At 41.7% G+C, this 12,867-nt stretch overlaps 1 protein-coding gene across 1 annotated transcript; it reads right to left on the bottom strand.

The window, feature by feature from the left end:
• Positions 1-211: 211 nt before the first annotated feature.
• LOC117247881 (plastin-1) lies at positions 212-10,670 on the bottom strand. Its single transcript, XM_078175179.1, has 16 exons — positions 10,478-10,670; positions 9,997-10,087; positions 7,989-8,149; positions 7,776-7,905; positions 7,503-7,635; positions 7,332-7,413; positions 6,386-6,551; positions 5,157-5,299; positions 4,973-5,068; positions 4,470-4,680; positions 4,097-4,175; positions 1,552-1,666; positions 1,323-1,456; positions 1,087-1,210; positions 859-992; positions 212-756 (listed from the first exon to the last, which is right to left on the bottom strand). The coding sequence occupies exons 1-16, from the start codon at positions 10,484-10,486 to the stop codon at positions 618-620; spliced, it is 1,947 nt and encodes a 648-aa protein (XP_078031305.1). The 5' UTR covers positions 10,487-10,670; the 3' UTR covers positions 212-617.
• Between the last annotated feature and the right edge of the window lie 2,197 nt (positions 10,671-12,867).

Here is a 12,867-nt window from a genome sequence, read left to right as displayed (position 1 = left end):
TGCAGAAGCTGATTCTGTCGCCCCAGGAGGAGAAAATGACTTTGTGCATTTATAACGTAATTCCCCCTTTTTATTACAGCTTTTTGAAACACAATGGATCAAATCAAATCTCCTTTCTATTGTCCTAAGAAGTAGCCCAGTATCTCTAAATCAACATATGTATCTCTCCTTTATTTACCTTGACACAACACACACATACGCTGCTGCTCAGTACGTTTAATAGATTCTCTTTAATAATTAAACAGCAATATTCAATGCACAACATTTATAGACATATGTGTATGTATGATTCCTCCTTTTCTGTTCATATAGAAAAAGAAGTAAACAGATGTAATGCGCTATTAAATATAATATAACAAAGAACAATTAGGAGCTTGTTCGACAAAATCACAAATAACAAATGCAGCGGTTTTGCTGATGGGAAATGATTTTCGTCTTTGCGTTCGTCGTCTTGTTTGCATGAAAACTGAGATAGAATAACAGACTTTGTTGGTGATCACAGCAAGGTTAAAGGTCAAAGAAAGAAATTACAATGATGAGAAAAAGATAGATGGAGAGCGCATAGAAATAAAATGTATATTGGTGGTTGGTTTCCAGTTGGTTTGTTCATGTCTGTTTCAGCGGTTGGCCTTTTTCATACTGTGGCCCATGAGGGAGGCGAACAGCGTCAGCACCATCTTGGGATTCACCTCCACCAAATCGTCAGGCAGCGCGTACACACGTGCTCCGATCTTACGAGCCAATGAGATCGCATACCTGGGAGAGGAGCAGGAAGAGAGAGAAGTTATGAGAAGATGATCTGACGACAAATACAAAGATGCAGGAGAAGGAAACAACTGTCAAGATTTTGTCTTTTACATGGCATTGTTGTGCTTGTCTGCCTCCTTCATCCATCCTTTCTCTCCTCTCTTCACCATGTCCCACTTGACGTTTCCGGGAGCGATGGCATCAATCAGGTCGATCACAGGCAGACTGGTGCTGATCAGTTTGTCCTGCAGAAAACGTCAAAACAGGGTCAAATGCAGCCTTGTGTTTATTGCAATACACCACGCACTCACACACACACACACACACACACACATATACCTTGAAGCTGCTGATCTGTGTGTCCTTGCGTTTCTGGCTCAAGGTGGTGTTGACCCAGCCGAGGATGATCTGATCTCCAACCTTCTCTCCATCACCCAGATCTGACAAAACCAACACTGTGTACCTGAAGCATAACAAGCAGGATAGATAACTCGTATTCAAACTACTAAAACTGATACAAATGGAGGATCTGATTGCCAAGTGACACGCCCCACAGCTTTGGACGATGCACGTACCTCCTCATCAGCTGCCAGACCAGCGCCAGGGTGTGTACCCGACTCCCCTGATTCAAGTTTTCTCCTCCGATGCCAACCAGAGAGAAGTGAGCCACATCCCTGCCCAGCTCCACGGCGTAGTTACAGTTTTCCAGCTAAGATATGTGAAGAAAAAACAGTTACTTTCCTTTACGTTTGCTATCAAGTGTTTTTTGTGATCACCAGCTTTCTTTGTTGTTAATGTGGACACCTTCTTCATATTGGTCCCGAGGACAGGATAAGGCGGTTGGTTGACTTTCTTCCAGTTCACCGGCACATTAACCTTCTCATAAAGCTGCATGATCACCAAACCATCACACAGGTCCCTGCAGAGGACAAAAACAGAGAGCAAGTGAGGAACATACGCATCACAGCAGCAACAGTTGCTTGTTTTGAAACAGGACTTTCAAACGAAGCTGTTCAGCAACTTGAGCTTATTCAGGATGCTGCTGTTAGGGTCCTGACAAAAACTAGGAAATATGACCACATTACTCCACTTCTAAAATCCTTATACTGGCTCCCTGTCACTCAGAGAACTGACTTTAAAACCTTGGTGCTTGTGTATAAATCACTCTGTGGCTCAGCGCCAAAATATATCTCTGCCTCTGCCTTGTAAAGCACTTTGAATTGCCCTCATGTATGAAATGTGCCGTACAAATAAAGCTGCCTTGCTTTGCCTAAGTTTGGTTCAATATCGCCAATTCTTACTCACTGACAGATTCTGTTTGTTGATCGTAAATGTCAAAGAGTTGCCCGATTTAGAGTCTGACATTTTCAGGCTTGTGCACAAAAAAATGGGTTTCTAGTTAAAGCATTTAACACTTTGTTGATATGTTACGAGCCAAGTCCAGTCTGCTGTAGACCCACTATGTTTACATTTGATTACCTCTGGCCCAATAAGGAAATAAATCAATGTGGGATCCAGTATGTCCCCAGCAGATTGACATGGACTCGTGACCTCTTTATCTTTTAAATAGTCCTGTTCATGACACTTATTATAACTAGCTAACTCACTTTAACGGCAAGAACTGTATATTATTGTATATCTCTTTTTTTTTTTTAGATTATTTTGCTGCCGTTAATGACAGGACAGTCTGAAGTGTGAGGGGAGAAGAGAGGGGGATGACATGCAGCAAAGGGTTGTGAGCTGGAATCTAGCCTATGGCTACTGTGGAAAGGACACTGCCTTTTTGTGCCCACTCTACCCACTGAGCTACTGAGCACCCCATTGTATATCAGTTTTAACTCATTGCTGAGCTATGTTCTGCTACTTACTGTATGTTTTTTTGTTGATTTATTTTATGTTTTATTACTGGTGCTTGTTGCTTGTATGTTCTTTTTGACGGGCCCTAGTGCACAGTGGTTACTAGTTACAGTATAAGACGCACACACACACAACTGACAACTGTTTATAAAAATGCCAGAGGAATCTAATTTAGGGAGCTTTGCTACTTTCTCCTCCTGCTCGTTTCCCTCCTTTCCTTTCTTACTGTGGCTTTTATGTTTAAACGGCATGACTCCTCGTTGGACTTGCAGATGTGCTCAGCTTATCAGTCAGATTTTGCACCTAAACTAGCTCCTGTATCATGTCGTCTTGTAACATGATTACATAGAGACTTTAGGCTACATCACCATACATGTTACCATCAATCATCACTGCATACTTGTATATGACAAGGATGTAAAAGAAGTTAAGAAATTATTAATTTAGTTGAATACTGTTTTAATATATAGAGTTTATTCAGAGTTTTTATAGTTCATATAGAATAAGCATTTCATTTTGCTATAGGCTGCATGCCATTGTCTATTTTACCCAATCAAAAAACCTTGCACCAAGAAGCGCAACCACATCACACCAGTTTTAGCCCGTTTGTTTTAGGATTGACTTTAAAATCTTATTAATTAATTTCAAGGCTCTTCATGGCTCCAGATTACATTTCAGACCTGTCAGTCCGCTATAAACCTTTGCATTGTTTGAGATCCTCGAGCAGAGGTCTTCCGAGTCCAGACTGAAGACAAAAGGGGATAGAGCTTTTGTCACCAGGGCACTGAGGCCCTAAAATGACCTACATGCATGTTTTATTCTTCTTGTGTTTTTAATTGTGCTTAGTTTTATTGTACAGCACTTTGTAACTGTGTTTTAAAAGGTGCTATGTAAATAAAGTTTATTATTATTATTACTATTATTAAAAAAAAAAGAAAAGAAATAAAAAGAAAATTATTACTATTTTTAATTTAATTCAAGTTTCTTTATAAACACAGGTGTAGTTCTAAAGTGGCAATCTGAATCATTCACAAGTAAGGTGCCACTCACCTGGGCAAATTGTCCAGTTGACAAATGACCTACTACCCTCATTAAACTGAGCAGGCCTCAGGTATAAGTAGGTAACTAGAAATGTTTAACTACAGTCTGTTATTTCTAAATAGCAAACCGCTGCTATGAATAACAGACCGTTGCTATGGACGCAGTTCTGATCATAATCTTTGGAGGACCACTTCAAATAAAAAAAATTCTTTTTAAATCAATATTCTGTCTCAAGTTATTGAATTCTTTCGTTAGTAGCCTTGTAAGAAGCAGGATAATACAGATCCAGCAGGTCATTATTGTGAAATAATCCCCTCGATTCAAGGAGTCATCACAGTGTTGAGGTTTATTTCACAATGATGACCTGCTCATTGTACATTGTCTCTTACGAAGTGTCCATCCCCTCTTTCTTGATAAGATTAACCGCACTGATGTGTAACTGATGACATACCAGTACAGGTGGTTGACATGTGGAGAGACGCCCAGAGAGTTCATCCAGTTTCGAAATGTCTTCTCCTCGTTGGTCTCAGCTGGAAAGACATGAAGATGAAGACATGATAAACATGCACGTCTATCAGTTGTTCTCACACAGTTACTGTCACCTGACAGGGCTGGTTTACATTCAGCTGTAGCTTACAGTACATACAGTATATGGATTTATGGCTGCCATAACTTGTCACACCCTGAAACATTTATGTTGGTGGACTTTTCATTGGGTTTACCAGCTCTGTGTTTAGCTTTACTTCAGTTCCCTGTACATTGCATACACTCTGGGTCGACAATGAGCAGCCTCAAGAGACGCAGCCTGATCATATTGGACTCACGTTCTATGTGTGCTAGGTCGATGCTGTTGACACTGCTGCCGTTGATCTGACCCTTCTGCACACCAGGGTGCATGTTGTACAGGTTGGCTACGAAGGCCAAGTTGAGTTTGCTGTTCCCGGATGTGACGTCATGAGGAGAGACAAACTGCCTGCAGTCCATGCGGGCCGCCTGCTGCAGCATCAGCTCAGCCCTCTGGTCCAAATTACGCTCCTTCACATAACACATAATCAGACACGTGTACATGCTGGTACAGATGCTACATACATGTAATCATACTGCAATGCAACAGGAAAGCCACCTGAATGTATCTGCAGAATGATAAAACCCAGAATAACATTTTTAAGTTGAAACAAAATAATAAAATCACATCTTACGCCAATAAACCCTAAAAATAAATACTCACACAATCACATTTATCAGTATCTGGTGTCACCATTAAATCTGACATTTTCCACGTATAAGTTTCTCACTGTGATTTGAAAAGAAAAACAAACCGACTCACTTGGAGGCCACTCATATCGATCTTAACGTTCATTTTGTAGTCACGCTCTCCTTGCAGAGCAATCTGGTCCAACAGGTGGAAGTAGGCTCGAGAGTCCTGCAGTGGTGCAGAACGAGACGGGGTTACACTCATGTGTTTGTGGTACTATGTGTGTGTAACTGTGTGTATGTGTTCTGAAGGAGACCTTAATGTCTTCACTGAAGTTTCCGATGGTGCTTGTTCCTGCGTTGCGTAGATGATGGTTGACCCAGCGGAGCAGCAGGTCCTCAGGGGAGAGAGACATCAGGTGGTCCAGGTGCTCCTTATCTGATAGAAGGCCGATCAGATCTGGAGACACACAAGTCATTAGGTTAAAGGTCTCTACTAAAAGTAAAAGTAGGAGTTTAATCTTTTTGGGGCGAAAGCATAAAGAGCTTAAAGGAGCTGTATGTGACATTCAGAGTACTATATCTATGATTCAGAGGTTGTCTGCGCACAGCTCTCAACATGGAGGTGGCTAAGCAGGCTAATGGTGCTAGCGCGAACAGTGTTAACAACGGCAACAGTGCTGACATATCTAGCATTGTTAACCCTCGGAGACATGTATAGCTGCAGACACATTCTGTTGGTCACGTACACGACACGCCCCTACAAACCACACTTCCTACTAATACAAGACAAACCCAAAAACACAACAGTTAGCTGAAGCCTGCGTCAACGTGACTAGTAGTGACTAAATATGAGGCAAAACGTAGATATAATCCACTTTTAAACTCATTATACACAAAGACGTGATTCACCTTATAAAAAAACAAGATGTAACCCTTACTCTTACCTTTACCCTGAACTTAACCGCCTTTCTTTTAAGCTAACACTTCCTAGCTAGCTAAATGCTAACCTAGCATTTTACTCGGGGCTTCCACTTCCAGGCCCAGCAGTGAGGGGGGCTGAACGTGGACTGATCTGTAGGTATGGTGAGCGCATCATGTAGCTTGTGGGCAGGTCACATAGCTGCTCCAGCCGCACCTATACCAACTTGAGTGAGTGTTACGCTTCTGTACCGTTCTGCCACTGTGGGTCAATGGCAACTGCTATATGAGTGCAGTGCAGAGTGGCAGCAATTAGCCAGTAGGTCGGACCAGCTACCAAATCAAAGAACAGAGAGGCTCGGAATACAACAGTCACAGAGGTAGCGTGACGTCATTCTCTACTCAGGATGTCATTTCTCCACCATATCTTTACATGGAAAATAGCGGTTTGCTGCTATACTAACACTCTGAATGTTGCATAAAGCTCCTTTAACTTCACACCTCTCCTTTAAAAAATAATTATAACATAACATTAATATTTAGAACATCAACTGCATTCCAATGAGTTTAATGGCAGACAGTAACTGTGAAGTTAATGTGTGTGTGTGTGTACATGTGTGCTGACCTTCGTTCCTGCTGATTTCTATATCAGCAAAGAGGCCAACCTTGATAATCTGCCAGAACAGTCCCAGGACCAGATGAGGCTTCCCAGCCATCAGATCATGGGCGTCAATGCTCACCACCATGCAGCCGATCGCAGAGGCTGAGTTCAGAGCCAGGACCAGATTCTCCTACAAATGAATTATGTCGATTTTTGCTCAAAGTCAGAGATTTTATAGCCACATGAGAGCACTGTTGCAATTTCCGTTGTTGTAACAGCTCAGCAAAAACAAAGACTGTGGCCTGAATCCTCCAAATAATAAATTACTTATTGGAAATCAAATGGAGCACTTTAACGGATGGATAGATATCATCAAGTCAGAAATAAAAGGGCAAATATGTGAGACCATGCTCATTTTTTGATACTTCTCCACAGAGGAAGCCATTACAGAATAAAATTAGATGTAAAACAGAAAAAGTATGCAGGAAAAAGTTAATATATTACAAGCTGTTTGCACATTATTGGACAACCAATCTGTTGTCTTAAGTTTGGAGCGTGGAATATGCCACAGGGTTACAGTCCTAGACCACCGTATTTTTTGGTTAACATTGGTTTATATTGAATGATGAAGTCATTAACACCCGATTGATTTGAACTTTGTTTTTGGAAAGGCTTATTTATTTGGGGAATGTTTGCTTGGGGAACTTTGTTTTCATTTTGTTTTGAATGCGACAGTCAAGACAACCAGTTCATTGTGTCATCTTGCAACTCTCATTACATCCTGCAAATCAGTCAACTCTAAAACCAACCGAAGCATCCTGGATCATCAAACAGTGAGCAAACTAAACCAGAGACGGTGAGTTCATTGTATCTCCCGTTATGGCGTCTTTTTGAACTTATTTGGGGGCCGCAATAATACGTATGCCAGTAAGTGTTACAATATGTGACACATTTCTTAGCTTCTACTCACTGTCATTGTGAAGGTGGTAAGTTTCTTAGTGTTGATGACTCTTTCATCGATCGTGTTAGGCTGAGACAGGTTGATCATTTTGCTGAAAGAGAACAAGGACCCTGAGTGAGTAAGACAATTGCTGCATGTTATTTCTGATGTGTGTGTGTGTGTGTGTGTGTGTGTGTGTACCATAACAGGATGCCATCACGGACAGAGGCAAAGAGGCTTTCATCGTTGGGGTTCATGGGCAGCAGATGTTGGCAGTCTGGATCTTTGGCCAAGGCTTTGTTGATCCAGTTGACAAACGCCACCTTCTCCTCATCTAAACACACACACACACACACACACACATTAGGATACTGAGAGTCACACTTGTAATCCTACCCTAATAAAAAAAACTGACACAAGTGGCATGACACACACACACACACACCAACACACACAACATATGCTCTCTCACACCAGAGTAGGAGTGCTGCGTTCCCTCGCTGGAATTCCCCGACGTTCCTCCGAAGGACCGGATCCCGTCCCTCCTTGAGATGGTTTTCCTAAACGTCTCACTGAACTCCTTGCTCTTCAGCTCCTGATAGATCTGAACATGGACACGCTGTGTTACTCCATGTGTGGCTTTGATGAGCTAGTTCACATATTTCCTCACAATGCATCAGAACTCACAGAGACAAATTCCTCGAAGCTGATCTTCTCGTCCTTGTTGGTGTCTCCGGCGATGAAGGTCTCCATGATCTCTCGCACCTTGTACCCCGGCAGGGAGAAACTGGCCTCCCTGAACAGCTCCTGCAGCTCGAAGTCGCTCACGAAGCCGCTGTTATCGATATCTGAACACAAATAGGCAAACAGAGGAACGCACACACAGATACAGTGAGTCAATTTGCTTTACAAATATTAATCTGAAACTGATGAGCTCAATATTTAAAGATAAGATAATAACAGCAAGGACAAACAAAAGACTGTAATTTCCTAACAATCTAACTTAATAATAGGTTCTGTAGTTTGGTGCTGATTTTAGGGAGAATAAAGACACTAAAGTTAAATTAGTTGTGTTGAGTTTATAAGCAGGTATTGCTTCATAAATAATTATTAAACCTGAGTAAATATTATTTAATTATTGATTTATTATTGTAAAGTTTGTTCTCCTAATATGTTGAATTGTATTATGCCATCAGCTGACCTGCAGGGCACTGACCAAGCTTTTGTCATCATATGTTACTGATAAAAGTGTGAACATGACATGCAAGTGAGCAACCAAAGAGTGATTTGCGTTCAGAAAAGGAAAAAGGAGAATTATTATTGCAGAGAGAAAGGGTTAAACACTTCCTTCTGCACAGTGATACGGTTGGCGGGAAAAGTTCGGTAGAAAGAAAACAGTTCCTACATGAAACTGCTCTCAAGGTCTGTGGATTATCTTGAGTAACCGGGTCATGATTTCTGTAAAGAGACATTGCTGCTGAGTTTTTCAAATGTAAGTTTTTTGGTGCTTCGAGCACCACAAGCTGAGTGCCATCTAGTTCCATTATACTGGAGAGAAGGCAGACATCTCTATGGCTGATATCTCCAACGCTCTGCAACTCACACTAAGACAATTGAGACTGATTAATAGAACAGGTAAGAGGAAGAATGTGTGTTTTTGAATTTGGCTTTTATCTTGCTAAGGGTTTGGTTTTCTTTGCCATGAACATTACAGCCTCACAGAGTCACTGACTCGGTCGGATTTATCTTTGGACCCTGTGGAAGGTCCTTGGTTATGCTTGCAATTCATTAGACCTTGTCCAGCTGGAAGTATGCCAATCAAACACTGTCTTACTTTTACATATAATTAGAACCGAAGTACATAGTACTTTTCAAAAACCTTTCTATTTATTTGCAGTTACACGTCAGCTCTTTTGTAGGAAATTACATTAAGTGGAACCAGTAAAATAAAGAGTTATGCATCATTTTAAACTGGACAAAATCTCTGTCTCACCCACTTTATCTGCTTATCTTTTTTCGGCTTGTATTAGTAGATCATGCACCAATAGGAACATAACATTCCTTATATATATCTATATCTATATATATATATATATACATATATATATATGTAGGTGCCTTTCAAGACACTCAAGGTCACCTTACAGGTTCAGAGAGAGAAAATAACAACAGATTAATAACGGAATAAAGGGAATAAGGAATAAAAACATAAAAATAAATGAAAAAAAAACATAAAATAAAATGAATAATAAAAAAAATTATATAAATAAATAAATAAAAAATAAATAACAATAATAATATAACAAAAAATAATCAGCAAAACAAGTTTACAGTGAATAAGATTTAGTTTAAATACCAGATATGTGTAGCCAGACTGACAAGAGTCAAACTGAATAGGCTATTTGAAAGAGATGAGTTCTGAAACAAGATATTGCTCACTATTATCAGCATCTTACGGTAATTACACACTTATGATAACTAACTGATAAAACCTGGTGCTGTCTCGTAATTGCATCTGAAATCTCACACACAATAGGAACACACACCCAACAACCCAAGCAATGAAAATATCTTGCATAAGAGTCATGCTTTATGGTCAGCTGTAAACATGTTACTTAAGACAGGAGTCCTGTCAATACACCTGGTGGGTCATGTTGGGTGTGTGAGTGTGTGTGTGTGTGGGTGTGAAACTCACCAATCTTATTAAAGGCCTCCCTGAGATCTTCCAGGTCCTCTCTGGAAATCTGTGTGACGTGATTCTCCATGCTGGCTTCTGCTTTGTGTACCTGAAACACACACACACACACACACACACATGCACAGTTCTAAATCACAGTGGACACAAAGCTCTTGCAGGACTGATAATTATGTTGACTTAACAGGGGAGTGTGCTTCATTTTAATGCTCTAAAAACATCTATTCATAGAAATCATTCAACCACAGACACATGACAAACAAAAGCTGAGGAAGTGTCCAGTTTATGCTGGAATTGGTCGAGGTAGCTTTGTGACTGCTCACTGATATTTCTTTACACTATTCACACACATACAGACACATCCACACACCTTAGTTCCTCTAAAACCCCTGAGGTGACATTTTACAATTAAGTATCCCTTTGGTTGTTTGCTTGAGGACACGACAACGGAAAGACAGAGTGACACCAAAAAAGACACAACTACCTTCATAAGAGTTTCCTGCCAGTCCTGTCAAGCTACAAGCCCCTCGCTGCAGATCCCTCTGGACTGGCCACAGGAGTCGAGTCTTCCGGAGATCTGCGAGGCTTCAGACCGGGGCAGAGCGGAAGCTGGATCCCGGAGAGGCTGGAGAGCTGGTTATCTCTCCAAGGAGGAGTCACTCAGGAGAGGCACAGAGTGGACCTTTGGCCTGCCTGGACCCTGGGACAGGCGTAGGCTGACAGTTAACATTTAACACCTCAGCTGTGTCATCACGTTACTGTCTGCTTAAAGAGGTCTGTCTGTGTCTTCCGGGCAATTGATTTGCAGTTAAAGTGCATATGTGACTTACAGTACATCCTATAAAAGAGAAAGCATCACAAGTTAAACACTAAAACACACATTGTGGGGACAACAGGTTGGAACAGAAGATACAAATAAAACACAAGAAACTGAATACATAAAATAAAAACACTGATGAGGGCAATTAAAAAATGTGTGTGACAAATTCAGCAGGTGCTAGTTGGGCCATTTTTGCCCTGAGCTAAACCTAACAGGTAGACTCTTAAACTGCGAACAATTTGCTCTTTTATGAAGTCTGACCTTATCTTAAGCCCTGATCATTGCCATAGTCCTAACTTTATTGGGCTACAACCCATCACTAGAAAAAATGTTGGCATGATACGCTTCTGCAAACAGATATCTTGAAACTTTACAATTCTTTATGTTTCAGCAATGTAGTGGTTATCGTGTGGTTATGTTTAGGCACAAAAACCCCTTGGTCATGGTGAGGAATAGATCATGTTTTGGCTCAAATTATCTGTGTTTGGTGGCACAATTGCTGCTGGAAATGCAGCGACAGGTCACTAAAAACAACTGGTGTTGGTCTAGGGTCTGCAGCTAGGCAGCCATCTCACCTGGGTGTCCCGCCATCCACCAATCCCTACACTTCCCGATGACAATGTCAGCTCAAATACGTGTAATCAGAGCTAGGTCACTTGAGAAACTTTGATAACATACATAAAGAATGTACAAATGTAACCTAGGCATGGTTTGCAGAAACATACAATGCCAACTAGTGGCGTAAGGTAGATACGATTGGCCCCAGCGCACGCTACTGTGCACATAACCTCTTGTCGCATGATCAGACTTCCAACGATCCATCCATTTTCATCTGCTTATCCAGGGCCAGGTCGCGGGGGCAGCAGGCCAAGCAAAGCACCCCAGACGTCCCTCTCCCTAGCAACACTTTCCAGCTCCTCCTGAGGGACCCCAAGGCGTTCCCAGGCCAGATGAGATATGTAATCCCTCCAGCGTGTTCTGGGTCTACCCCGGGGCCTCCTACCAGTGGGACGTGCCTGGAATACCTCTAACAGGAGGCACCCAGGAGGCATCCTGATCAGATGCCTGAACCACCTCAACTGACCCCTTTCGACATGTAGGAGCAGCGGCTCTACTCCAAGCTCCCTCCGGATGTCCGAGCTCCTTACCCTATCTCTAAGGCTGAGCCCAGCCACCCTACAGACCATAGGTGAGGGCGGGACGTAGATGGACCAGTAACTCGAAAGCTTCACCTTCAGGTTCAGCTCTCTCTTCACCATGATCCTTTCAAACCAATCCATCTCACGGATAGAAATGTATACATAAATAATAATGAAAAAAAAAACCAATCATGCCACTTCCTGAATTTTGTAGAAAAAGTATTACCATTTAGAAAGAAGGGTTGATTCTAGTGTAATGTTTTTTTGTCACGTTTTTTAACAGCCCGTGCACACAGTTTGCATTTCTGTCGAACATGTTTAAAACATGAGGCCTGTGTTTGCCTGCACAGCCTGCTTCACTACCACACAATGCGCTGTAACCTGAGGCATAGAGCCAACTGCATCACTTAGATTAAACTGCCCCACTTAAAAGCACCACTGCTGCTTTACTGCAACAGTCACTCTTTGTTCCAACAAACATCAATGCTTTAAAGCTGCAGCAGATTATTTCTTTTTTCTTGTGACACTCAGTGACATTTTACCTGTATGTTCAAGTTAGGAAACCTCCAAGCAACATGTTTCTGCAGCTACAGTATATCAGAGTTTACATTGTGCAGCCAAGTTCACCTGTGTTGGGAATAGTTGAACTGTAATATAAGGAAACAATAGAAGTAAGGAGCTTACATTCAGTCCCGTGCAGGCTGAAGAGCTCAAAGTCCGGAGAGGGCCAGTCCAAAGTAGAAAAGCAGCCTTTTCTATCAACACTTTCTGCTCTTTCCTTACTCCTTTCTTGTCTTGGCCTCACCTCCTTCTCTCTCTTTTTACCTGGCAGCTCCTCCTCTCACCTCACCACCACCCAAAACACACACACAGTCTCATAATCAGCCAACACCATGACACAAGACTGTGCAA

The sequence above is a fragment of the Epinephelus lanceolatus genome, chromosome 15 (genome assembly GCF_041903045.1).
Source record: "Epinephelus lanceolatus isolate andai-2023 chromosome 15, ASM4190304v1, whole genome shotgun sequence".
Classification (NCBI taxonomy): Eukaryota; Metazoa; Chordata; class Actinopteri; order Perciformes; family Serranidae; genus Epinephelus; species Epinephelus lanceolatus.
Note: the sequence above shows the minus strand (reverse complement) of the source record. Positions and strands in the feature narration are given on the sequence as shown.

Bases quoted from the DNA above. Each gene is read 5' to 3' on its own strand.
- LOC117247881 (XM_078175179.1), bottom strand. The intron at 1,667-4,096 runs GTATGTCATCAG...TGTCCTCTGCAG, and splicing joins CATGTCAACCACCTGTACTG to GGACCTGTGTGATGGTTTGG. The intron at 1,457-1,551 runs GTGTCCACATTA...CACATATCTTAG, and splicing joins TCGGGACCAATATGAAGAAG to CTGGAAAACTGTAACTACGC.